Source organism: Corvus moneduloides, chromosome 29 (genome assembly GCF_009650955.1).
Source record: "Corvus moneduloides isolate bCorMon1 chromosome 29, bCorMon1.pri, whole genome shotgun sequence".
Lineage (NCBI taxonomy): Eukaryota > Metazoa > Chordata > Aves > Passeriformes > Corvidae > Corvus > Corvus moneduloides.
Window position 1 is genome coordinate 2,989,177 of NC_045504.1, and position 26,807 is coordinate 3,015,983.

Sequence of the window (26,807 nt, forward strand, 5' to 3'; positions counted from 1 at the left end):
TGTGTGTGTGGTGTGTGTGTTGTGTGTGTGTGGTGCGGCTGCGGGCGCCGCGCGCCTGTATCAGCCCGCCGGGCCCGACGACCTTTTTTTTTTATCCCCCCCCCTTTCCGTGAGGGGTGAAGCGCGGGGGGGGGAAAAAAACCCACACGCACGCCAAGCACGGAGACGCCCCCCGGCAGAACGTACAGAGGGCGAGCAGAGCCAGGGATAATTCCTCCTTCTTCTTCATCATCTTCATCCTCCTTAGCATCCCGCGAAGTGTGGGGCGGGGGGGGGCTCATGCCACCTGCCCCCGCGCCCTGCGGGTCGCCTCGCCCGGAGAGCGGCGGAGCCCCATAGGAGCGAGCGGCGGCAGCGCTGAGGAAGGTGAGGCGGGGGGCGCGGGGGGGGCATGATGAAGGCGGCGGGGCCCCCGGGGGTGGCGGCGGCGGCGGCGGGAGATGGAGGGGGGAGGATCGGTGACGGTGGAACCGGCTCGAACCGCCCGGGAATGGGGGAGAAGGAGGGAATGAAGGGGGGGGGGGGGGGACGGCAGGGCCGGAGCGCGCCGTACACAAAGCGGTGGCGGGAGGAGGAGGAGGAGAAGAGCAGGAGGAGGAGGAGGAGAAGGAGAAGGAGGAGGAGGGAGGGCTCGGGGTGCCGAGGAGGGGCCGGGGAGGAGCCGCGGCGGCTCCGGCGGCCGCTCCCGCCGGGCCACGGCGGGCGCTGAGGGACGCGGAGTGATCCGCGCGCAGCCCTCACGGCCGGGGGGCGCGGTGAAGCGGCCGCCCTGAGGGGAGGGGGGCGGCGGTGATGCGGTCCCGTCGCCGCTTCCTCCGCGCTGCCCCCGCCACACCGGGGGTCCCCTCAGGGTCGCCCCCCGGTTGCCACCGCCGGGGTGAGGAAGGGGCGGTCGCGTCCCTCCTTCCTCCCTTCTCCCGGTGCTGCCGCCCCCTCCTCTCTTTGGCGGCGCTGCTTCGCTGGTGGGCGGCCATGTTGGGCACGGGGATTATTTTTCGCTCTCTTTCTTAGCCACCACAATACGCCGAGGGTGGCGGGGGGCTTTTCCCGGAGTTCTCGGGAGAAACGGCCTTTTCCCGGTTTTCAGGGGAAGTTACGGAAAAGGGGGGGGTCTGTGGCCAGCGGTTTGCAGGGTGAGACCACCCCCCCCCATCATCCTTGGCCTGCTGGTGCTTCACCTTCGCTGAGTGAGTCCCCCCTCTCCACGGGCGTGTGGAGCCCCTCGGCCGCAGGGATTTGGGACTGGGATCCCAGCCCTCTCCTGGCAGTCCTGGGGTTCGGGTCCCAACCTTCTCCTCAGGGATCTGGGATTAGTATTCCAGCCTTCTCCTGAGGGTGCTGGGATTGGGATCCCAGTCCTCAGGGATCGGGGATTGGGATCCCAGCCTTCTCCTCAGGGATTTGGGGTTGGGATCCCACCACTCTCCTCAGGGTCCTGGGGTTGGTATCCCAACCCTCTTCCACTGGGTCCTGGGATTGCCATCCCATCCCACTGGATTTGGGATTGGTATATCCCAGCCTCCTCCTGAGGGTCCTGGGGTTGCTATCCCACCCTGAGGGGTCTGGGATTGGGATCCCAACCCTTTCCTGAGGGATCTGGGATTGCCGTCCCACCCCTCTCCTCAGGGGTTTGGGATCACCATCCTGCTCCTCTTCCTCAGCCTCTTCCCAGGCTTTCCTTGCCCTGTCCCTGTCCCATCCCTCCGGTGTCACCCTCAGGTGACAGGAGCGGCTCCATCCCCTCATCCCAACCGGATCCAAGCAGGAAAAGACAAGAAAACTTCTCCTCGTTTGCTCCCCTGCCCTCATCCTGACAAACCCGGCATCCCAAAACTCTGGGAGAAGGGAATCTCCCCACGGCTGGCTCAGGACCGCAGGAATTCCCTCCCTCCAGCAGGATTTGGAATTTCATCCCCCGAGGCTGCAAATTCCCGGTGTTTGATGCCATCCCGAGGTTTTCCAGGAATTCTCTCTGGCTGGGATGCGCCAGGGAGCTGGAGAGGGATGGATCCTGCTTCCCAAAGATAGGATTTTATTGGGATTCACCTGATCCCAGTGGGGGCAGAGGATGGGAGGGATCTGCTGCTTCTTTCGGGAAATATTTTTCCCAGGATCCAGGAGTTATTCCCATTCCCTACCCTGCTCTTCCGTTTTTCCTCTGGTTAATTTTTATTTTTATCCCTGCATAATTTTTCTTTAAATCCCGTAATTATTGGAATTCTCTTCCCAGTGCTTCCCACCCTGGGAATTCTCTCCGTTGCTCCAGTCTGGAATTGTGGAAGATTTTCCTTCCAGTCGCTCTAGAATGGGGGAAAAAATTGGGATTGTGGTGTCCCCCATCCCACAGGCAGAGCCATGGGATGTTCTGCCTCTTCCCAAAAAAATCCACACCTCCAAGCCTCTGGAAGCTGGGAAAACAATCCCAAAAAATCAGGAAGTGGTTGGGTTTCCTCGGCTCTGAGGTAGATAAAAATCACCGTAATTAAAGGTTAATAATAATTAATAATTACGTTTAATTAACAGCCAGCGTGGCCTTCCCTCAAACATCCAGGAATTGGGAAAATCCTGGGAAGTGTGAGGTCAGTTTGGGAAGCAAAAAGCAAATCTCCCTTGGCCTGGAGGTTGGGATTTCACCCTTCTCCTTCCTATCCATATAGAAAAATCAGGAAAACCTCATCCAAAGTGGATTTTCATTAATTAATCAGATTTAATTTGTGTTAATTAACCATGAAAAGCCATTAAAGTGCTTTATTTTGCTTATTTCCAGCACCTTTGGGAATTTTTCTGGTGGGAATTGTTTGGATTTGACCCTCGTGGGGTCTTGGAAATGAAATTATTTTTCCTTGTTGAAGGCAGATTATCAAAAATCAGGGAGAAAATCAGTGGGGAAAAAGGGAATTCTTGAGGAAAACGTGGAATTTGGGAAAATCATGGAGAAAAGTGGCTGCTCAGGAGGGAAACTTGGACATAAAAGTTGATTTTTGCCTTAATTTCTCTCCTAAAACATTCCCTGGAGCTTCTTTGTAGGATCTTAAATCCCAGTTTTGGATCTTAAATCCCAATTTTGGATCTGCAGTCCTAATTTTAGGATTTTTCCTGGATTCTCAGGAGGTGAGGAAGATTCCAGGATCTTAAAATGCATTTTTGGGGAAGGGTTTGGGTGTTGGGAACACCATAAATGCATCGGAATTCCATCAAATCCTGGGGTACAACCCAGCAAAGAGCAGGGAAGAGGAAAATTCCTTGGAAAAAAAGTCACCTGTGGCTGTGGATTCCTGCTGGGAATCCGGTTGGGAATTTCATTTCAAAAGAAAACTACCAATATTTTATAATTCCAATCCGTGGATGAACTCCCACCTCGGATTCCTTGGATTTTGAGTTGTAAATTCACCGGGAATTGCGTTTTTCCCTTGGAAAATGGGAATAAAGCTTTAAAAATAGGGCTCGGGATTGGTTTTGGGGTTAGGAAATGTCATTTCAAATGATTTAACTTGTCCTGGTGGGAGGATAAATGGAATTGCAGCTGGAATTAACCCTGGAATTCTTTCCCAGCCAGAGGGAGGGAACAAAACAGCTGGAATCCAGCTGGGGAAGGAGGGTGGGAATGGACATCCCAAATCCCGGAATTTTCCCACCTGGATCTGAGCAGAGCAGGGGGGTTTCCCTGGGTTTTCCCATGGGGAGAGTGAGGATGTGGAATCCTGGGCACAGCAGGAATATTCTCCATCCCTCGGGGATAATATTCTGTAATTCTCTTCGCTCCATCTTTATCCAAAATTCATCTCTTTGCTTTTCCAGCTCACCTGGAGCTGGGAATTTCTCTTTATTCCTGCCCTGGAATTCCCAGGAACTTCCAGCAGGAAAAGTCCCCTTTCATTTTTATTTTAATTTATATTTTAATTTTAATTTTTATTTCTATTTTAATTTTATTTCTGGTTTTATTTCTATTTTTGTCTTTATTTATTTCAAATTCTTCTATTTATATTTTAATTTATAACTTCATTTATATTTCAATTTTAATTTTTAGTTTTAATTTTCGTTTTACCTTTGTTTTAAATTAAATTTTTATTTTATTTTAAATTTTAATTTTATTTTAAATTTTAATGTAATTTAATTTTAATTTAATTTTATCAGTACTTTTATTTTCGTATTTATTTTATTTTAAATTTTATTCGATTCTAATTTTAATTAAAAGCCTCAAAACGAAGCTCCCGCCGCTGATTCCAAGCTGGGAATTTTGGGATGATGACAAAAAATATTTGGGGATTTTTTTTAAATCTTAAATTTTTTTTCGGATTTTAAATTTTTAAAAATCCTTGGGAAAGTGCCTTTCCCAGGGTGAATCCAGGGAACATCCAGGCGGGAATGAAACCCGAAAGCCATGCCCGGCTTCCCACAGGTGCTTGGGCTAATGGGAAACATTCGGGACAATGGGAAGCGCTTGGGATGCGTTTGCATCACAAAACCAGGGCAATTCCCGGTGTAAAACCCGCGATCCGGGGAGCTCTGTTCAGGTGGAAAAACCTCGGGAATCTTTCATTTATGGAGGCATCCAAACCCTTTTGTTCAGGTGGAAAAACCTCGGGAATATTTCATTTATGGAGGGATTTTCCCAGTGATTTCCTGGAGTTTTTAAGCTCTGGTCCCGTTTTTCCAGCTCCGTGATTTTCCTCCTGGGGAAACACCGGGATTATATCCGAGATAAAGTGGATTTGGGGAAAAGCCCTGGAATTCTGGGGTGCTTGTATCCGAGATAAAGCGGATTTTTTTGCTTGATTTATTTTGTCTTAATGACATAATGGGGATTTACTGGAGGAGTAGGAAATGGGGTTTATTAATTATTATTCCTTATTAATAATATTGATTATTTAATATTAATATTCATTCTTCTTTCGTATTTATTTATCATTTTCCCTCTTTTAAGACAATTTAAGATTAATTTTAGGCCTCTTTCTGTTTCGCATTTGAGCACCTGGTTTATCTATGTATAAATATATTAATTAATTAATTTAGTAGCAGGATTTAAATATTACATTTAAATAATTTATTAGTTATTATTTATTAATATTTTCTAATTTAAGACCAGTTTTAGGCCTGGCTTTCTGTTCAGTGGCCACATTTAGACCCGTGCTTTATCTATGTATAAATAAATTAATTAATTTATTAGCAGGCATTGAGCTGTTAAAGAGTTTATTTATTATTTATTAATATTTTCTTACTTAAAGCATTTTAAGACTAATTTTGGGGCCTCTTCCTCTTCAGTGGCCACATTTAAACCCCTGCTTTATTCATAGATAAATATATTAATTATTGTATTTATTGGCAGTGAAGTGTTAAATTTGAAGAATTCATTTTTATTTATTAATTTAAAATTTTCAATTATTTAAGGTGAATTTTAGGCCTCTTTCTGTTCCATGGCCACATTTAAACCCCTGATTAATCTGTGTATAGATTGATTGATTGATTGATTGATTGCTGAGCAGGGATTTGGAAGTTGTGATCATTTATATTTATTTATTAATTTTATCAATTATTATTTATTAATTTTTTGGTATTTAAGACCATTCCAGAGATTTCCCTGGAAAAAACCTGGGATGATAAACCGAAGAAATACTCTGGAATTCCTCGGTGGGAGAGGCGAAATACCCCGATTTTGAGTCACTCCCAGGAACTTTCCTCCCAAATTCCGTGGATTTCCTTGGGAAGAAACAGGGATTTTAAACCTTAATTGGTTTTTTCCTTGGAGTTCTGGGAACTAAAACCAACCCAAAAGCCCTGGTCCTCTTCCTGCCCTTGGGAAAGGCATCCCTGCGAGTTTGCCACCGACGGTTCCCGCTTTCCCCCTTCCGGCAGCATGGCAGACACGGATCTTTTCATGGAGTGCGAGGAGGAGGAGCTGGAGCCATGGCAGAAGATCAGCGACGTCATCGAGGACTCCGTGGTGGAGGATTACAATTCCATGGAAAAAAATCCCACCGGTAAAATCCCCTGGAATTCCAGGGCTTTCAGGGCAAAATTCCAGGCTTTGGATCCATCCCTTCCTCGAAATATTCCCGTTTTGTTGTTGAAAATCCCAATTTTTGGGGAATTTAACCCATTCGTGGCAGGGAACAGAGCTGGGAATAATTATTTGGGAAGCAGGAAATGGCTTTTTCCCGTTTTTTCCAAGAGAAATGAGATTTTTCCAGCTGTTGGAAAGAGAAAAAGGAAAATAGAAATGATTCCCAAAGGAGTTGGGGTGTGAAGGAAAAAACGAAGGATTTCTGTGTAAAATGGAATTTTTATTTTAGAAACATCTCTCAGCACTTCTCCCGGATTTTGCTCCTCCTGGGAGTTTGGGATGAGTGGGGAAATCAGGGATTTCGCTGGAATTCCTGCTCATTAATTAATCAAACCAGTGGCAATAAATTAATTTATTCAACCAAATTAGGGGTTAAATAAGAATTAAATTCTTGGTTCTTCCCTTTGGGTGGGGATTTTTTGCTCTGACTTTTTGGGATTTGATTTTTTGGGGGATTTTGTTTTTTGTTTTCCTGGGATTTTTTTGCCCCTTTTGGGTTTTTATTTCCAGGGCGGTTTTTTGGGTGGGTTTGGGGATTTTTTATGTCTTGGTGGTTTTTTAATTTGGGTTTTTGTTGCTTTGGTAATTTTTAAATTTTGGGGTGGTTTTTTTTAGTTTTCCTGGGTTTTTATTCCAAGGTTTTTTTTTCTTTGGAAGTTTCTTTCTTTGAGTAATTTTTAATTTTGTGGGATTTTTTTGGGATGACTTTTGCTGCTCTGGCACCTTTTTAGTTTATTTTTTATTTTAATTTTTATTTTGGGTTATTTTTCTTTAATTTGGGGTTTTTGAGCTTTTTCAGCTTTGTTGCTTCCCTGCTTTTTCCAGGCGGGAATTTCGCTTATTTAGGAATTCAGCATTCCTCGTATTTTCCCCAATTCCTTCAAAACTCCCCCAAATTCCCTGGCCTAAAATCCTCAGCGAGACACGGATGAGAAGAACAAATTTCCCCCTTTCCCCACTGATTTTTCTCCCACATTCCTGATGTTTTCCAGGTGGGAATTTAGCTGATTTGGGAATTTAGCTTTTTTAGGAGTTCAGGATCCCCGCGTTCTCCTCGTATTTTCCCCAATTCCTACAAAACTCCCCCAAATTCCCTGGGGTAAAACCCTCGGTGGGACACGGGTGAGCAGAGCAATTTCCCCCCTTTCCCCGCCGATGTTTCCCCTATTCCCAGGGATTTTTCCGGGTGTTTTCCAGGCGGGAACGCCGTTGTCCAGCCGGGCGGGCAGTCGCTGCTGCTGGCGCAGAGCGCCCCGGCCGGCCTGGGGGCAGTGGTCACTCAGCCCCTGCTGCGGCCGGTGCAGCTGATGCAGAACGCCAACCACGGCACCAACCCCCCCGCGGGCACCCAGCCCATCTTCATCACCACCCAGGTGAGTTCCCCACCCCAAAATCCATGGAAAAGCCATGGAAAACCTGCTTTCCCGGGAAAAAATCCCCTTTTCCTGTGGTTTTTTAATGCTGTTCTTCCGTTGCGCTGAAGTTTCCCAGGGCTGTGGGAATGGGACTTTGGTGTCTCTGAGGGTTTTCCTGCTTGGTTCGATTTTCCTGGGAAGCTCCAGGAAATCCCAGGTGGATTTTGAGCTCTTCCCAAATATTTTAATCCCTGGGAGAAGATTTTCGGGTGTTAAGGGAAGCAGAGGGGACTGGAGTCTGGCTGCGGGATATTGTTTTTCCCATCCCAATCCTGACCCCAATCCCAACCCCAATCCTAAATCCCAGCCCCCACCCCGATCTCAGGTGATGTTTTGGGTTGATTTGGGGTATTTTTTCCTGAGGGATCCGTGCAATTCCAGGGATTCCCTGTGCGGAACGTCCGGCCCGTGCAGAGCCCCATGAACCAGGTGGGCATCGTGCTCAACGTCCAGCAGGGCCAGACCGTCCGGCCCATCACCCTCGTGCCAGGTAATTCAATCATCGTTAATCAAAACCATTAATAATCACTCATAATGATTATTAATGCTAATAGTGATGATGATGATGGTGGTGGTGATGGTGAGTGGCCAGTGCAGAGCCCCATGAGCCAGGTGAGGCCCATCCCCCTCGTGCCAGGTAACGCCTGGGACAGCCCCACAATAATACTTGTGTAGGGATTAGTTCTAGACCCAGCTTAATGCGTAGGGATTAATTAGTTCCAGGCCCAGTTTTGTGTGTAGGGATTAATTCTAGATGCAGTTTGAATTAATTCTAGGTACAGTTTAATATCTAGGTATTAATCCCGCTTGGATAAAAGCTGTAAATCCTGAATTTCCCCGGATTTCGGGCTGTGAAAAAGCTGTAAATCCCGAGTTTCCCTGGATTTTGGTGTCTGGGAGGTGACAGGAACGGGGTCGGATCACGGCTCTGCCTTTGTGTTTGAAGCCCCCGGTACCCAGTGGGTGGGGATTGGTTAATTCTGGGTCCAGTTTCATATCTCGGGATTAGCCCCCCCTGGAAATGAGCTGTAAATCCCGAGCAAAGGCGTCGATCCCGAACTTTTCCCAGGTGTTGTGTGGAACGGGGTCGGATCACGGCTCTCCCTTTGTGTTTGAAGCCCCAGGTACCCAGTTTGTTAAACCAGCAGTTGGCGTTCCCCAGGTGTTCTCGCCGGTGGCCCAGGTGCGGCCGGGCAGCGCCGGCCCCGGCCGGCCGGGCGCCAACGCCTTCGCCACGGTCATCCCGGCCACGCTGACCCTGCGCAGCACCGTGCCCCAGGCCCAGGCACCCCAGCAGAGTGAGTGACCACGTCCCGCTGCCGGCCCCAGTTCCAGGGGGATTTATCCTGGGAAACCCACGGCATCCAGGGATGGGCTTTGGGGTTTGGTCCCGAGTTCGCTTTTTGCTGAGAGTCTCTTCCCAGCCTGGAAAATAGGGATGATTCCAATTATCCCTATACAGCAGGGTCACTTTGGGTGGAGAACTGGTTAAGTTTGGGGCTGTAGGAGTCCCAAAAATAGGAATTTTTTAGGATATTCCATAATCAGTTCTTGGTTTGAGAACCAGTTAAATTTGGGGTGTAGAAGTCCCCAAGAAATTATTTTTCAGGAATGTTTCACCATCAGTTCTTGCTTTAAGAACTGGTTATGTTTGGGGTTGTGGGAGTACCAAAAATGGGGTTTTTTGGAATGTTTCATCATCAATCCTTGGGTTGAGAACTGGTTCAACGTGGGGTTCCAAAAGTGGGACTTTTTTAGTCTTATTCCATCATCGCTTCTTGGGTTGAGAACTGGTTAAGTTTGGGGCTGTAGAAATCCCAAAAGTAGGAATTTTTTAGGCTATTTCATCATCACTTGTTGGTTTGAGAACTGGTTAAATTTGGGAATTCCTGGCTGGAATTCCATTGGAGTTTGGTCAAAACCACCTCTCCTGGAGACTCAAGGGAGGAGAGCCAGGACAAGTGGAGGGGGGATGGGATTCACCCAGGGGAATTCCTGGCTGGAATTTAATGGGAATTCTGTCCAGACCACCCTTGATGAAGCCCCAGCGACCGAGCGGACGGGGTGGGTGCATTCCCAGCCCAGTTCCCGTCGGGAATTCCATGGGAACCCTCTCCCCCTGCAGTGAGCATCGCCAGCTTCGTGACGGTGAAGCGGCCGGGGGTGCCCGGCAGCGACGGCGGCGGCGGCACCGAGGTGGCCAAGATGGTGAACACCCTGGGCACGGTGCCCTCGCTGGGCCACAGCCCCGCGCCCCTCGCCGTGCCCAACAGCAGCCCCGGCGCCCAGCGCGGCACGGCCGCCGAGGCCTCGGCCTCCTCCGCCTCCCTCAAAGGTCAGGGGGGCCCGAAAACCCCAAAGGCTGGGGTAAGGGGTGGTTGGGAGGGAAAATTTGGGGTAAATCTGTTAAATTTCATGGGATTGGGAGTCAGAGCTTGGTTTAAGGGACATTCCACGTCATCAGGAGCCGTAATTTTATGGAAGTCCCTGAAATTCTGCATCGTCGGGGTCCAAAAGGTGATTTAAATCCCTTAAATTTCATGGCATTTGGAGAAAAAATTTGGGGTACATCCCTTAAATTTCATGGCATTTGGAGAAAAAAATTTGGGGTAAATCCCTTAAATTTCGTGGCATTTGGAGAAAAAAATTTGGGGTAAATCCCTTAAATTTCATGGCATTGGGAGGCAAAACTTAAATAACGTAAGGGACATTCCACATCAGCGGGAGCCGTAGTTTGATTTAAGTCCCATAAATTTGATGTCATCAGGAGCCCCAACTTGATCTAAATCAGGGTTAAATATGCAGAATTTGGGTTCAGACGGGCGGGTTTGGGGATGCTGTGGCTGATCCCGTGTTTTTTCCCGCTACAGTCAGCTCCTCCCCCATTCCCAACTTCGACTTCCAGGACGGAGGCCGGAAGGTTTGTCCCAGGTGCGACGCCCAGTTCCGCGTCACCGAGGCGCTGCGGGGACACATGTGTGTAAGTCATTCTCGGGGAGAGTGCCAGGGAAAATTCCCGGCTTTTCTGGGGCAATTCCTGGTGGAATTGGGCAGCAGGAGGTGGATTTAATTCCTGGTTTAAATAGCGATAAATAAAGGAGGGAATTGGGGGTGGAATGAGCGGGATTCCTTCCTCGGGAATTTTCTGGGATTTCGCTGTTTCAGCACTGTTTAGTCTTAATTAGTGATTGGTTTTAATGGTTGTTAGTGTTAATAATTAGCTTAATGTGTGGGGGTTAATTAATTCTGGGTACAGTTTAATGTGTAGGGATTAATTATGTCTAGATCCAGTTTAATGTGTGGGGATTAATTAATTCTAGGTACAGTTTAACGTGTGGGGATTAATTCTAGACACAGTTTTAATTAATTCTAGATCCAGTTTAACGTGTGGGGATTAATTATTTCGAGGTACAGGTAGGGATTGAATTTAGATCCAGTTTAATGAGTAGGGATTAATTATTTTTAGACCCACTTTAATGTGTGGGGGGATTAATTCCAGACCCAGTTTGATGAGTTGGGATTAATTCCTGATTCAGTTTAATGTCTCTAAATTAATTATTCCAGGCCCAGTTTAACGAGTAGGGTTTAATTCTAGCCACAGTTCAATGTTTAGGGATTAATCCCGGACCCAGTTTAACACTTAGGGAGTAATTCCAAACCCAGTTCAATGAGTGGGGATTAACTCTAGACCCAGTTTAACGAGTAGAGATGAGTCCTAGACCCGGTTTCAGGTGCAGAGATTAACCCCAGCCCCAGTTTTAACCCCTGAACCCCCCTCTTTCCGCAGTACTGCTGCCCGGAGCTGGTGGAATTCCTGAAGAAACGCAAATCCCTGGATTCCGAGCCCGCCCCGCCCTCGGCCAAGGCCCCGTCCCCGGCCCAGGGCGCGGCCCCGGCCCCGCCCCCGACCCCGCCCAAGGCCGCGCCCGAGCCCGGCGAGGCCGGGGCCGACCCCGCGCAGGCCAAGCTGATCATGCTGGTGGATGAGTTCTACTACGGCAGGGACGGCGGCAAGGGCGCCGCGCTGCCGCCCTGCCCCAGGGTGCCCACGTCCTTCCGCTGCCCGCACTGCACCAAGCGCCTCAAGAACAACATCCGGTGAGGGAGAATCCGGGCTGGGAATGGGGCAGGAATAGGGGGCTGGGGGATGGGGGGTAATGGGGGCACCGCTGCCCCCCTGCCCCAGGGTGCCCACGTCCTTCCGCTGCCCGCACTGCACCGAGCGCCTCAAGAACCACACCGGGTGAGGAATGGGGTGGGAATAATCCAGGGATAATCCAGGCATGGGCTGGGAATGATCTGGGAATGATCTGGGAGTGTGGGAATGAGGCTCAGCAGGACGGGGGCACCGCCGCCCCCCACTGCACCGAGCGCCTCAAGAACAGCATCCCGTGAGGAGTAACCTGGGAATGATGTGGGAATGGGGCTTGGAATGAGCTGGGCGTGGTGTGCAGAGGGCATTTTTCCGGGATGAGGAATGGGAGTGTTTGGGAATTCTCTCCCTGCAGGTTCATGAACCACATGAAGCACCACGTGGAGCTGGACCAGCAGAACGGCGAGGTCGATGTCCACACCATCTGCCAGCACTGCTACCGCCACTTCAACACCCCCTTCCAGCTCCAGTGCCACCTGGAGAACGTCCACAGCCCCTACGAGTCCACCAGTCAGTGCCTTTCCAGGGACTTTTCCATCCTTAAATTGGGATAATTTCCCCCTCCCCTCCTTTCCCCTCTTCTCCCTTTTCCTCTTCTCCCTCTTCCCTCATCTTTTCCCGCTTCTTTCCTCCTCTTCCCCCTTTTTTCTCCCTTTTCCCCCCTTTCCCCCCCCCCTTTTATTTCCCCTATTCCCCTTCTGTTCCCCCCAACCCCACTCACCCTTCAAATTCCCACTTTTTTTCCCAAATCCTGATGGTTTTTCCATGTTTTTTGGGGCAGCCAAGTGCAAGATCTGCGAGTGGGCGTTCGAGAGCGAGCCGCTCTTCCTGCAGCACATGAAGGACACCCACAAGCCCGGGGAGATGCCCTACGTGTGCCAGGTACCGGAATTCCTGGCAATACCCACCTGCAATTCCCAATTCTGCCCCCAAAAATTCCAGAGTAATTCCGTAAGATGCCCTTCCCACCCCCACATCCTGGTAGTGAAATGACACAAATCCCTGGGGTTTTTCCCCGTTAATTGGGAACCTTTCCATTTCCCTTCCCACCCCAATATCCCGTTAAAATGCCCCAAATCCCTGGATCTTTTCCCTACTAATGGGGATTTTCCCATTTCCCTTCCCACCCCAATAATCCCATTAAAATTCCCCAAATCCCTGGATCTTTTCCCTACTAATGGGGATTTTTCCATTGCTGTTCCCACTCCCACATCCTGATAGTGAAATGCCCCAAATCCCTGGATTTTTTTCCCTATTAATTGGGATTTTCTCATTTCCCTTCCCACCCCAATATCCCGTTAAAATGCCCCAAATCCCTGGATCCTTTCCCTATTTTTTGGGATTTTCCCATTTCCCTTCCCACCCCAATAATCCCGTTAAAATGCCCCAAATCCCTGGATCCTTTCCCTATTTTTTGGGATTTTCCCATTTCCCTTCCCACCCCAATAATCCCGTTAAAATGCCCCAAATCCCTGGATCCTTTCCCTATTTTTTGGGGATTTTCTCATTTCCCTTCTCACCCCAATATCCCGTTAAAATGCCCCAAATCCCTGGATCCTTTCCCTATTTTTTGGGGATTTTCTCATTTCCCTTCTCACCCCAATATCCCGTTAAAATGCCCCAAATCCCTGGATCCTTTCCCTATTTTTTGGGGTTTTCCCATTTCCCTTCCCACCCCAATAATCCTGTTAAAATGCCCCAAATCCCTGGATCCTTTCCCTACCAATGGGGATTTCTCCGCTGCTGTTCCCACCCCACATCCTCGTGTGGGAGCGCCCGGCTCCCTGGAATGCCGCGGTTGACCGCGGCCTGTCCGTGTGCCCAGGTGTGCCAGTACCGCTCCTCGCTGTACTCGGAGGTGGACAGCCACTTCCGGCTGACCCACGAGGACACGCGGCACCTGCTGTGTCCCTACTGCCTCAAGGTCTTCAAGAACGGCAACGCCTTCCAGCAGCACTTCATGAGGCACCAGGTGCACCGGGAATTCCCTGGATTCGGGTGGAAAAAGCGGGATTTGGGGGGTTCTGAACGAGTGGGGTTCCGGCGCTGGGATTTTTGCTGTGGAAGTTTGGGATGGGGTTGTTTGGCCGGGAAAATGGGATTTGGGAGGAATTCCCAGCTCTGGGAGTGACCAAGGAGAGGTTGGAGTGACCCGGGATAGTGGGAATGTGGATCCTTTAAAGACCTTTCCCAGCCCAAATCATTCCAGGAGTTCCTTGTGTGGGATATCTGGGATAAATTCTGGATCCTGGCCCAGGTTATTCCATGGATTCCCCATCCCTGGAGCAACCTGGGATGGTGGGAGCTGTCCCTGCTCTTGGAATTGGATGGGATTCCCACCCCAAACCATTCCAGGCTTCCCTGGGCTGCGTTAGGTTGGATTTTAGGGATAAATCCTTCCCTGGCCCAGGTTATTCCATGGATTCCCCATCCCTGGGAGTGTCCCGTTCCGGTTTGGATCCACCTGGAATAGTGGAAGGTGTCCCTGCCTTTGGATCTTTAAGGATACCTTACTTAATAATTAATTAATAATCAGTACACAATAATAATAATAATTTAAAAATCATTATTATTATTAATAATAATTAAGTAATAACGAGCAATTTTCTCCAGAAGAAGAGTGTTTATCACTGCAACAAGTGCAGACTGCAGTTCCTGTTTGCCAAGGACAAGATCGAGCACAAACTGCAGCACCACAAAACCTTCCGCAAGCCCAAGCAGCTCGAGGGGCTCAAACCCGGCACCAAGGTGCGCAATTCCCGGGAATTCGGGGCTCTCCTGCCTTGGAATGGCGGTGGAGGGGTGGAGGGGGAAGTTACGGGTTCGTTTGGGTTGGCTTGGGGGCATTTAGTGGGGGTTTAATGAGATTAAGGGGATAATTTATGAGATTCGTTGGATGTTTCATGGGATTCGTTGGGTGTTTTATGGGATTCATTGGGGTATTTTATGGGATTCATTGGGGTATTTTATGGGATTCATGGGGTGTTTCATGGGATTCATGGGGTGTTTCGTGGGATTCATGGGGTGTTTTATGGGATTCATTGGGTATTTTATGGGATTCATGGGGTGTTTCGTGGGATTCATGGGGTGTTTCGTGGGATTCATTGGGTGTTTCGTGGGATTCATTGGGTATTTTATGGGATTCATGGGGTGTTTCGTGGGATTCATGGGGTGTTTTATGGGATTCATTGGGTGTTTCGTGGGATTCATGGGGTGTTTTATGGAATTCATTGGGTGTTTCGTGGGATTCATGGGGTATTTCGTGGGATTCATTGGGTGTTTCGTGGGATTCATTGGGTATTTCATGGAATTAACTGGATATTTCATGGAATTCATGGGTTATTTAATGGGATTAAGAGGATATTTCATGGAATAAATCGAGTATTTCATGGATTGTATGGAATTTATGGAATCCGTCGGGAATTTCACGGAATCCATTGGGAATTTCACGGAATCCGTTGGGAATTTCGTGGAATCCGTTGGGAATTTCGTGGAATCCGTTGGGAATTTCACGGAATCCATTGGGAATTTCGTGGAATCCGTCGGGAATTTCGTGGAATCCGTTGGGAATTTCGTGGAATCCGTGGGGAATTTCACGGAATCCGGTGGGAATTTCATGGAATCCGTTGGGAATTTCGTGGAATCCGTGGGGAATTTCACGGAATCCGTCGGGAATTTCATGGAATCCGTCGGGAATTTCGTGGAATCCGTGGGGAATTTCACGGAATCCGTCGGGAATTCCGTGGAATCCGTGGGGAATTTCGTGGAATCCGTCGGGAATTTCGTGGAATCCGTGGGGAATTCCACGGGCCCGCGGACCCGCGCGGAGAAGCCGAGCGCCGCTGTCTCTGTGCTCCCCGCAGGTGACAATCAGGGCGTCCCGGGGCCAGCCGCGCTCGCTGCCGCTCTCCTCCGCCGAGATGTGCCACGGGATGTGCCCGGAGCCGGCGCCCCTGGGCTCCTCCTCGGACCCCCAGCCCCTGTTCCTGTACCCCCCCGGCCACCGCGGCGCCCCCAGGAGAGCCGGCAAGAAAACGTCAGCGCTTTTCCGGGAGAAGTCCGGGAATTCTGGGCAGAAACCGGGAACCGCGGGGCTGGGCTGGGAATGAAAACGCCGGGAGGGGCCGGGGCCGGGAGGGTTTGGGATCCTCCAAAACTGGGATTGGGCTGGGAAACAGGGAATTAAGGGTGGCATTCCGTCGGTTTGTGGGATTTGGGGCCCAAAATTGAGGATTCTTGGGATGGTTTGGGATGGCCCTGTGGAAGCCGCTTCCAGGGGCACTCCAGATCCTTGGAAAAATCCCTATAGTTACTATTATTATTATTATCTATTATTATTATTGTTATTTCCTATATTATTAGAATTCCAAGGGCATTCCAGATCCTTGGAAAAATCCCTATAGTTACTATTATTATTATTATTATTATTATTATTGTTATTATCAATTATTGTCATTATTTCCATTATTTCCTATATTATTATAATTCCAAAGGCATTCCAGATCCTTGAAAAAAGTCCCTCTTTTGTACTATTATTAATTATGATTAATTACTATGGTCATCATATTCAGTATTTATTAATATTATTACAACAATTCCAAGGGCATTCCTTATCCTTGTAAAAAAATCCCTCTTTTGTGGTAATATTATTATTTTTTAAAAATGTTATTACTTTTATTATTTTTAAAAATTCTTGTTCGTAATATTATTACTCCTAGCATCACTATTATTATCAACATTGTTCATATTAGTATTATTCCTATTATTGCTACATTACTACTTTATTATTATTATTGTTACTACTACTGTTATCAATCTTATTAATATTATTTATATTATTAACACGATTAATACTCTTAATATTAATGGCATCAATTAATTATTAACGGTATTAATTTGTTATTAATTTATTTTTAGTTTATTCACAGTATTAATAATTCAATAATAAGTTAGTAATTTGTTTTTACTATCAATATTATTATGTTTTTATTATTGCTATTATTACTATTATTGCCGTTCTCAAAATTATTAATATTAGTATTATTTCTGTGGTTCCTGTATTACCAATTTATTACTATTATTACTATTACAACCATTATTAATCTTATTGATACTATTGATGTCATTAATGCTGTTAATCTCTTCATGTTATTAATTTGTTATTCGTAGTATTAATTTGTTATTAACTCATTACCATCGTATTATTAATTTCTTGGTAATATTAATAATTACCAAGAAAATAATAATTAATTATTAATAATTATTATTTATTATTATTAATTATTAGTAATAATTATTACTAATAATTAATAATTAATTATTAGTAATACATGATTTAAAATTCATAGGATAATAATGACATAATAATTATATATAATAACATATAAGCTCACAACGATGATATATTTAATGGTAATGATAAAGATGGTAATGAGGGTAATAGTAATAATAATAATGATAATAATAGTAATAATAATATAATAATATTCATAGTAATAATGATAATAATATAATAATAATAGTGATAATAACAAAATAATAATAACAGTAATAATAATAATAATGATAGTACTGATAACAGTGGTAATAGTGATAATAATGGTACTGATAACAGTGGTAATAGTGATAATAATGGTACTGATAACAGTGGTAGTGACTCCTTTGTGGGGACAGCAGAAACGCCGTCCCCAGTCCTCCCGCTCCCAGTCCCGCCCCTGTCACCCCTCCCAGCCCCCCCTGGTGCATGGGAGCCGCCCCGATCCCGATCCCACTCCCGATCCCACTCCTGTTCCTGCTCCTGTTCCCGCTCTCGATCCCATTCCCGATCCCGATCCCACTCCCAATCCTATTCCCGCTCCCGATCCCACTCCCGATCCGTTCCCGATCCTGCTCCCGCTCCTGATCCCGTTCCCGCTCCCGATCCCATTCCTGATCCCAATCCCGCTCCCAATCCTGTTCCCGATCCCGCTCCCGATCCCACTCCTGATCCGTTCCCGCTCCTGATCCTGCTCCCGATCCTGTTCCTGCTCCCGATCCCATTCCCGCTCCCAATCCCACTCCTGATCCCGCTCCCGATCCCGCTCCCGCTCCTGATCCCATTCCCGCTCCTGATCCCGATCCCACTCCCGATCCCATTCCCGCTCCCGATCCCGATCCCGCTGCCGGGTTCCCCCACTCCCACTGCCGGGTTCCAGCCTTTTCCCGCTTTCCCGCAGCAGCGCCCTGGGCCGCCAGACGTGCCTGGAGTGCAGCTTCGAGATCCCCGACTTCCCCAACCACTTCCCGACGTACGTGCACTGCTCGCTGTGCCGCTACAGCACCTGCTGCTCCCGCGCCTACGCCAACCACATGATCAAGTACGGGAGAGGGGCTGGGGGGAATCCCGCGGTTCTGGGGGGAATCCCGTGGTTCTGGGGGAAATGGGGGAAATCCCGCGGTTCTGGGGGGAAATCCTGCGGTTCTGGGGGAAATCCCGCGGTTCTGGGGGAAATCCCGCGGTTCTGGGGGGAAATCCCGCGGTTCTGGGGGAAATGGGGGAAATCCTGCGGTTCTGGGGGGAAATCCTGCGGTTCTGGGGGAAATCCTGCGGTTCTGGGGGGAAATCCCGCGGTTCTGGGGGGAAATCCCGCGGTTCTGGGGAAAATCCCGCGGTTCTGGGGGAAATGGGGGAAATCCTGCGGTTCTGGGGGAAATCCCGCGGTTCTGGGGAAAATCCTGCGGTTCTGGGGAAAATCCCGCGGTTCTGGGGAAAATCCCGCGGTTCTGGGGGGAAATCCCGCGGTTCTGGGGGGAAATCCCGCGGTTCTGGGGGGAAATCCCGCGGTTCTGGGGGGAAATCCTGCGGTTCTGGGGGAAATCCCGCGGTTCTGGGGAAAATCCCGCGGTTCTGGGGGGAAATCCCGCGGTTCTGGGGGAAATGGGGGAAATCCTGCGGTTTCTGGGGGAAATCCTGCGGTTCTGGGGGAAATCCTGCGGTTCTGGGGGGAAATCCCGCGGTTCTGGGGGGGAAATCCCGCGGTTCTGGGGAAAATCCCGCGGTTCTGGGGGAAATGGGGGAAATCCTGCGGTTCTGGGGGAAATCCCGCGGTTCTGGGGAAAATCCTGCGGTTCTGGGGAAAATCCCGCGGTTCTGGGGAAAATCCCACGGTTCTGGGGGGAAATCCCGCGGTTCTGGGGGGAAATCCCGCGGTTCTGGGGGGAAATCCCGCGGTTCTGGGGGGAAATCCTGCGGTTCTGGGGGAAATCCCGCGGTTCTGGGGGGAAATCCCGCGGTTCTGGGGGGAAATCCCGCGGTTCTGGGGGAAATGGGGGAAATCCTGCGGTTCTGGGGGGAAATCCTGCGGTTCTGGGGGGAAATCCTGCGGTTCTGGGGGAAATCCTGCGGTTCTGGGGGGAAATCCCGCGGTTCTGGGGGGAAATCCCGCGGTTCTGGGGAAAATCCCGCGGTTCTGGGGGAAATGGGGGAAATCCTGCGGTTCTGGGGGAAATCCCGCGGTTCTGGGGAAAATCCTGCGGTTCTGGGGAAAATCCCGCGGTTCTGGGGAAAATCCCACTGGTTCTGGGGGGAATCCCGCGGTTCTGGGGGAAAATCCCGCGGTTCTGGGGGGAAATCCCGCGGTTCTGGGGGGAAATCCCGCGGTTCTGGGGGGAAATCCCGCGGTTCTGGGGAAAATCCCGCGGTTCTGGGGAAAATCCTGCGGTTCTGGGGGGAAATCCCGCGGTTCTGGGGGGAAATCCCGCGGTTCTGGGGAAAATCCTGCGGTTCTGGGGGGAAATCCCGCGGTTCTGGGGAAAATCCCGCGGTTCTGGGGGGAAATCCCGCGGTTCTGGGGGGAAATCCCGCGGTTCTGGGGGGAATCCCGCAGTTCTGGGGAAAATCCCGCGGTTCTGGGGGGAAATCCCGCGGTTCTGGGGAAAATCCCGCGGTTCTGGGGGGAAATCCTGCGGTTCTGGGGAAAATCCTGCGGTTCTGGGGGGAAATCCCGCGGTTCTGGGGAAAATCCCGCGGTTCTGGGGGGAAATCCCGCGGTTCTGGGGGAAATGGGGGAAATCCTGCGGTTCTGGGGGGAAATCCTGCGGTTCTGGGGGAAATCCCGCGGTTCTGGGGGGGAAAACAGGGAAAAATCCCTCAGTTCTGGGGGAAACGGGGAAAATCCCGCGGTTCTGGGGGAAATCCCGCGGTTCTGGGGAAAATCCCACGGTTCTGGGGGGGAAAACAGGGAAAATCCCTCAGTTCTGGGGGAAACGGGGAAAATCCCGCAGTTCTGGGGGGAAATGGCGGAAATCCCGCGGTTCTGGGGGGGAAAATGGGGAAAATCTCTCAGTTCTGGGGGAAACGGGGAAAATCCCGCAGTTTTGGGGGGAAATGACGGAAATCCCGCGGTTCTGGGGGGGAAAATGGGGAAAATCCCTCAGTTCTGGGGGAAATGGGGAAAATCCCGCAGTTCTAGGGGAAACGGGGAAAATTTTCTGGGGGAAAATCCCGCGGTTCTGGGGGAAAACAGGGAAAATCCCTCCGTCCTGGGGGCAAAATCCCTCAGTTCTGGGGGGGAAATGGGGAAAATCCCTCAGTTCTGGGGGGAAATGGAGAAAATCCCTCAGTTCTGGGGGGAAATGGAGAAAATCCCTCAGTTCTGGGGGGAAATGGAGAAAATCCTGCGGTTCTGGGGGGAAAACGGGGAAATGCTGCTGCTCCCACGCCTGTGCCAACGACGTGATCAAGTACGGGAAACACGGGATTTGGGGAAAAGCAGCCAGGATTCAGGAAAAATCCCGTGGTTCTGGGGGGGAAAACGGGGATTTGGGTAAAAATCGAGGGGTTTTGGGGGGAAAAACCAGGGGGTTTTATGGGATATTTTATATGGATTTATGGGGGATTTTATAGGGGATTTATAGGGAATTTTTCTAGGATTTTATAGGATATTTAATAGGGCTTTATTACGGATTTTATATGGTTCTATAAGGGATTTCATAGGATTTTATAGGGTTTTACAGTGTATTTTACAGTGTATTTCAAATGGATTTATAGGATATTTTATAGTGTTTTATAGGGGCTTTCAGAGGGTTTTAAAGGGAATTTTGAATGGATTTTATAGGGATTTGTAGGAGATTATATATGGATTTATAGGGGATTTTATAGGACATTTTATCTGATTTTATCGTGTATTTTACGAGGATTTATAGGGGACTTTTTATTATTTATGGGGTGTTTTCCGTGGTTTTATAGCTCTTTATCCAGGTTATCCCTGACTTCTCCATCTTTTCCCCTTTTCAGCAACCACGTTCCCCGGAAAAGCCCCAAATATTTGGCTTTGTTCAAAAACTACACTGCCAGGTATGGAAAACGTCCTTAAATCCCAATTCCGGGGGAATTCCAGCCCCTGGGAATGATCCTGATCCTTTTCATTTGGGGGAAAATCCAGGGATTTATGGGATTTATGGGTTCAATGTCCCCATGTTCCAGAGGGGGGGAATTTGTCCTGGGATGCTTTTGGGGGGGGAAATTTTAATTCTAATTATTCATTATTTAGTTATTATTCATTATTTAGTTATTATTCATTATTTAATTATTAATTATTTAATTCGTGTCTATTATGTCATTGTTACTTCATCATTGATTAATTCATAATCATTGAATAACTGATAATTAACGATTTAATTATCAATGATTTAGTTAATAATGAGGGCATGGACACATGTTTATATCTGATATTCAGTTTATTTCTCTTTTTTCCCCTTTTTTCCCTGGTTTCCCCCATTTTTCCCTGCTTTTCCTGCTTTCCCAGCGGGGTGAGGCTCTCGTGCTCCTCCTGTCTCTTCGTCACCTCCGAGGGCGACTCCATGGCCAAACATTTGGTGTTCAACCCCTCCCACGAGTCCAGCAACATCATTTTCCAAGGTAAAACCAGGAAAAACACTCGGGAAAAACCCGGAATTCCGGCCATAATCCAATAAAATCTTCACATTCCAGAGCTCGGATTGGGAATAAACTGAATTAATTTGGCTTTTTTTGGATGGAAATTCAGAATGAAATTCCCAAGGGAGCCTGGTTGGATTCCAGCTTTTCCAGGAATTCCCACAAATCCCAAATTCCTCTAAAATAGAATCAAATAAAGCTGAATAAAAGCCTCAAATATCTCAAATAAAGCCAAATAAAAGTCTCAAATCTTCTGCTTTCCCTCCAGGGCCTTCTTGGATATCACATTCCAGGTAAGCCACAAACCCCTGTTCATCCTCGTCCCTCCCAGGCCCTGGGATTGGGGATTTTTCCCATCTTTCCCCCTTTTCCCTCATTTTTTCCTCCTTTTTCCCCCCTTTTCTCCTCTTTCCCCCCCATTTTTCCTTCCCTTTCCCCCTCCTTTTCTCCCCTTTTCCTCCCTCTTTTCTTCCCCTTTTCTCCTGTTTTTACCCCATTTTCCCTCTCATTTTTCCCTCCTTTCCCCCCCATTCTCCCCTTTTTCCTCCCCCTTTCTTCCCCTCCCTTTCCCCCCCTTTTTTATTTCCTTCCCCTCCCAGTTTTTCCCCCCTTTTTCCCACCCATTTCCAGCATTCCCAATTTAACTGTCTGCCCCTCTCCCCCTTTTCCAGGCACAGCCAGGACCCGCAGCCCCCCTGCCCTGCCCCGTCCCCGCCTCCCCCTCCAAAGCCCCAACCCCAAAAACCCCAAACCCCGCAGCCCCCCCAGGCACCCCCCACCCCCCAGCCCCAAACCCCGCCCCAGCCGAAGCCCGAAGGGGACGAGCAGGAGCCCGCCCCAGCAACGCCCCCGCGGGAGGCCGAGCCCGGCCGCAAGGAGCAGCTCTCGGTGAAGAAGCTCCGCGTGGTCCTGTTCGCGCTCTGCTCCAGCACGGAGCAGGCGGCCGAGCACTTCCGCAACCCCCCGCGCCGCATCCAGCGCTGGCTGCGCCGCTTCCAGGCCTTCCAGGACGACCAGCCCGCCCTGTCCGAGGGCAAGTACCTGAGCCTGGAGGCCGAGGAGAAGCTGGCCGAGTGGGTGCTGACCCAGCGCGAGCAGCAGCTGCCGGTCAACGAGGAGACGCTGTTCCAGAAGGCCACGAAGATCGGCCGCTCGCTGGAGGGAGGCTTCAAGATCTCCTACGAGTGGGCCGTGCGCTTCATGCTGCGCCACCACCTGAGCACCCACACGCGCCGCGGCGTCGCCCACCCGCTCCCCAAGGAGATCCAGGGCAACGCCGGCGCCTTCATCGAGTTCGTGCAGCGCCAGATCCACACCCAGGAGCTGCCCCCGGCCATGATCGCCGCCGTGGATGAGATCTCCCTGTTCCTGGACGTGGAAATCCTGGGCAGCGACGACCGCAAGGAGAACGCGCTGCAGACGGTCGGCAACGGCGAGCCCTGGTGCGACCTGGTGCTGACCGTGCTGGCCGACGGCAGCGTCCTCCCGGCGCTGGTCATCTCCAGGGGCCGCCTGCCCTCTGCGGCCGCCGTGCCCGACTCCGTCCTGCTGGAATCCAAGGAGAGCGGCTACGGCGACGACGAAATCATGGAGCTGTGGGCGGCCAGAGTGTGGAGGAAGCACACGGAGTGCCAGCAGGGCTCCAAAGGGATGCTGGTCCTGGACTGCCACCGGACGCACCTGTCCGAGGAGGTGCTGGCCGTGCTCAGCGCGGCCGGGACGCTCCCGGCGGTCATCCCGGCCGGCTGCAGCTCCCGCATCCAACCTCTGGACGTCTGCATCAAGAGATCCGTCAAAAACTTCCTGCAGAAGAAGTGGAAGGAGCGAGCCAAGGAGCTGGCGGATTCCGGCTGCGACTCCGCCGCGCTGCTCCAGCTGCTGCTGGGCTGGTTGGGAGAGGCTTTGGAAGTCATCCGAGATTCCCCGGATTTGGTGCGGAGATCCTTCCTGGTGGCCAGCGTCCTGCCGGGGCCGGACGGCGACGCCGGCTCGCCCCGGCGCAACGGCGACGTGCAGGAGGAGCTCATCACGGCCCTGGAGGAGCAGCTGAAACTCGGGAAAAACCGGGATTCGCCGGGAAAATTCCCCAAGAACGACGACCCCGCCGCCGACCCCGAGATCCTGCACCGGCTCTTCGAGGGGGAGAGCGAGACCGAGTCCTTCTACGGCTTCGAGGAGGCGGATCTGGAGCTGATGGAAATCTGAGAATTCCCGAAAAAACGGCCGAACTCATCCCAAAAATTCCAGGATGTTCCCCGGTTTTGGAGAGCCCCGAAAATTCAAGGATGTTCCCTGGGTTTGGTCCCAAAAATTAAAGGAAATTCCCTATTTTTGGAGATCCAAACTCGCCCCAAAAGTTCAAGGATATTCCCAGTTTTTGGCCCCAAAAATTCAAGGACATTCCCCGTTTTTGGAACAAACGGATGCGATCCTAATTCCCGGCGTTTGGAATTCCGGAGTTGCCGTTTCCGCTGATTTTTTGGGAGGATTTTCGTGGCTTTTTTTAATTTCAAAACGACAGAAAAAAAAACTTTAAAAAAAACTTGGATTCACTGTGTTGGTATTTCCTTGGAATTCTCTCTCGTGGGTGGATATTTTTTGGAATTTTCTTTACCTCACTTGTACCATAATTCCTGTTTTTATCAGTGACGTTGTTTTGTGCCCTTTTTTTTTTTTTTTTGGGACTTTTAACCCCAAAAATTCCCCATTTTTATGGAAAATTCCTTCGGCCTTCGGATTGGCCGCGAAGATTTGGTTATTTGGGATTTTTTTTTAATGAAAATTTTGGGAATTTTGGGGGAATTTCGAGGGAATTTGGCCTGGGAAAGGTGAAGCCACCATTCCATGCCAGCAGTTTTTGGGATTGGCGCCGCTTTTCCTGCCCCAACCTTGATTTTCCCCATTTTTTCCCCAAAAAATTCCCGCTGGAGGAGCAGAAAAAGCCAAATTTTCCTTGGATTTCCCCTTTGGATCATTAATTATCAATATTTAATTAACAACAAAAACACCCCTGAAAACCCCGCCTTCCTTAGGATCCGAAAGTCCGGGATTTGGGAATAAAACTGTGACAAAACCCTGGAAAAACCCCTAAAAAAAAGAACATTTTGGGTTTATTTTTCACTGCCAGCTCCAATTTTTTACTGGAATTTGCATGATTTTTGGCAAAGGCTTTTTTTTTAATTTCAAAAATTGTCGGAATTCCCAAATTCCAGAGGCACCCGGCACCTGTTTCCATGAGATTTGTGGAGCTTTTTGGTTTGGTTTGGATTTTTTTTTTGTTGGTTTTTTTTTTTTTCCCTAAGGAAAGCAGGAAAAAAATAATTAAAAATAATAAAAAAATTCAAAATTAATTAAAAAAAATTAAAAAATATTCTGGTTCAGCTTGGAATTGTACAGGAGTGGAAAATGTGGAATAAAAGCAGGGAAATGGATTTATAAATAAACGGTGTTTTTATTGTGGAAAAAACTCCCTCATTCCCGCGGGATTGGGAGCGGCCGATCCCGGAATTCCCGGGAATTCCCAACCAGACAAAGCCGGGGAACAGCGGGGCCACGGCCCCACGGCCCCACGGCTCCGGCTCTGCCCGGCCCCGAATCCCAAAGGATCCCAAAGGATCCCAAATCCGGGGGGTGCCGGCCCCCAGCAGCCACCCCGGGGCCAGCCCGGAGCCCCCAAACTGGGCCAGGGCCCCCCAACACCCCAAACCAGTGCCCCCAAACTGGGCTGGGGCCCCCAAACTGGTTCAGCCCCCCCAAACTGGTTCAGCCCCCCCCAAACTGGTTCAGTCCCCCCAAACTGGTTCAGCCCCCCCAAACTGGTTCAGCCCCCCCAGACTGGTTCAGTCCCCCCAAACTGGTTCAGCCCCCCCAAACTGGTTCAGCCCCCCCAGACTGGTTCAGGCCCCCCCCAAACTGGTTCAGCCCCCCCAAACTGGTTCCGCCCCCCCCAAACTGGTTCAGCCCCCCCAGACTGGTTCAGCCCCCCCCAAACTGGTTCAGCCCCCCCAGACTGGTTCAGCCCCCCCAAACTGGTTCAGCCCCCCCCAAACTGGTTCAGGCCCCCCCAGACTGGTTCAGCCCCCCCCAAAACTGGTTCAGGCCCCCCCAAACTGGTTCAGCCCCCCCAAACTGGTTCAGCCCCCCCAGACTGGTTCAGCCCCCCCCAAACTGGTTCAGGCCCCCCCAGACTGGTTCAGCCCCCCCAGACTGGTTCAGGCCCCCCCAAACTGGTTCAGGCCCCCCCAAACTGGTTCAGCCCCCCCAAACTGGTTCAGGCCCCCCCAGACTGGTTCAGTCCCCCCAAACTGCTTCAGCCCCCCCAAACTGGTTCAGGCCCCCCCAAACTGGTTCAGCCCCCCCCAAACTGGCTCAGCCCCCCCAGACTGGTTCAGCCCCCCCAAACTGGTTCAGCCCCCCCCAAACTGGTTCAGCCCCCCCAGACTGGTTCAGCCCCCCCAAACTGGTTCAGCCCCCCCAGACTGGTTCAGCCCCCCCAAACTGGTTCAGCCCCCCCCAAACTGGTTCAGTCCCCCCAGACTGGTTCAGCCCCCCCCAAACCGGCTCAGCCCCCCCAAACTGGCTCAGCCCCCCCAGACTGGTTCAGCCCCCCCAAACTGGTTCAGCCCCCCCAGACTGGTTCAGCCCCCCCAAACTGGTTCAGCCCCCCCCAAACTGGCTCAGCCCCCCCAGACTGGTTCAGCCCCCCCAAACTGGTTCAGCCCCCCCCCAAACTGGTTCAGCCCCCCCAGACTGGTTCAGCCCCCCCAGACTGGTTCAGGCCCCCCCAAACTGGTTCAGCCCCCCCAAACTGGTTCAGTCCCCCCAAACTGGTTCAGCCCCCCCAGACTGGTTCAGGCCCCCCCCAAACTGGTTCAGCCCCCCCAGACTGGTTCAGCCCCCCCAAACTGGTTCAGCCCCCCCAGACTGGTTCAGGCCCCCCCAGACTGGTTCAGCCCCCCCAAACTGGTTCAGCCCCCCCCAAACTGGTTCAGCCCCCCCAGACTGGTTCAGCCCCCCCAAACTGGTTCAGGCCCCCCAGACTGGTTCAGCCCCCCCAAACTGGTTCAGCCCCCCCAGACTGGTTCAGGCCCCCCCAAACTGGTTCAGCCCCCCCAAACTGGTTCAGTCCCCCCAAACTGGTTCAGCCCCCCCAGACTGGTTCAGGCCCCCCCAAACTGGTTCAGCCCCCCCAGACTGGTTCAGGCCCCCCAGACTGGTTCAGCCCCCCCAAACTGGTTCAGCCCCCCCAGACTGGTTCAGGCC

The 26,807-nt window shown here is 50.4% G+C and overlaps 2 protein-coding genes across 12 annotated transcripts in view; one reads left to right on the plus strand and one right to left on the minus strand.

Annotated features, from left to right (window-relative positions):
- Positions 1 to 974, minus strand: part of LOC116436383 (methanethiol oxidase-like) — a 43,153-nt gene extending 42,179 nt beyond the window's left edge. For 2 of the 4 annotated variants that reach the window (XM_032093471.1, XM_032093472.1), the window contains exon 1: positions 187 to 269. In XM_032093471.1, the coding sequence (XP_031949362.1) occupies positions 187 to 250 (64 nt within the window). In that variant the 5' untranslated portion in view covers positions 251 to 269. Of the gene's footprint in view, positions 1 to 186; positions 306 to 835 lie in introns of those variants that run through there. The other 2 variants (XM_032093470.1, XM_032093477.1) reach the window with 2 other exon arrangements.
- On the plus strand, positions 275 to 24,976 carry POGZ (pogo transposable element derived with ZNF domain). Of its 8 annotated transcripts, none has more exons than XM_032093453.1 (18): positions 275 to 366; positions 5,854 to 5,978; positions 7,259 to 7,434; positions 7,840 to 7,966; positions 8,595 to 8,774; positions 9,602 to 9,811; positions 10,347 to 10,456; positions 11,264 to 11,574; positions 11,985 to 12,139; positions 12,411 to 12,511; positions 13,455 to 13,601; positions 14,243 to 14,377; positions 15,493 to 15,665; positions 17,845 to 17,985; positions 20,904 to 20,963; positions 21,415 to 21,527; positions 21,814 to 21,838; positions 22,217 to 24,976. In XM_032093453.1, exons 2-18 carry the CDS (start codon positions 5,855 to 5,857, stop codon positions 23,748 to 23,750), a joined length of 3,822 nt encoding a protein of 1,273 aa, XP_031949344.1. In that variant the 5' UTR covers positions 275 to 366; position 5,854; the 3' UTR covers positions 23,751 to 24,976. The 8 variants fall into 8 exon arrangements, with proteins under 8 accessions (XP_031949344.1, XP_031949348.1, XP_031949345.1 ...); XM_032093457.1 differs by having other exon boundaries at positions 7,858 to 7,966; XM_032093454.1 differs by having other exon boundaries at positions 279 to 366; positions 5,561 to 5,978.
- Positions 24,977 to 26,807: the final 1,831 nt, after the last annotated feature.

Excerpts from the sequence above, each read along its gene's own strand:
- POGZ (XM_032093453.1), top strand. The coding sequence starts at position 5,855 with ATGGCAGACACGGATCTTTTCATGGAGTGCGAGGAGGAGGAGCTGGAG. Across the intron at positions 12,140-12,410 it reads CAGCCCCTACGAGTCCACCA|CCAAGTGCAAGATCTGCGAG; the intron begins GTCAGTGCCTTT and ends TTTTTGGGGCAG. Across the intron at positions 21,528-21,813 it reads CAGCAACATCATTTTCCAAG|GGCCTTCTTGGATATCACAT; the intron begins GTAAAACCAGGA and ends CTTTCCCTCCAG.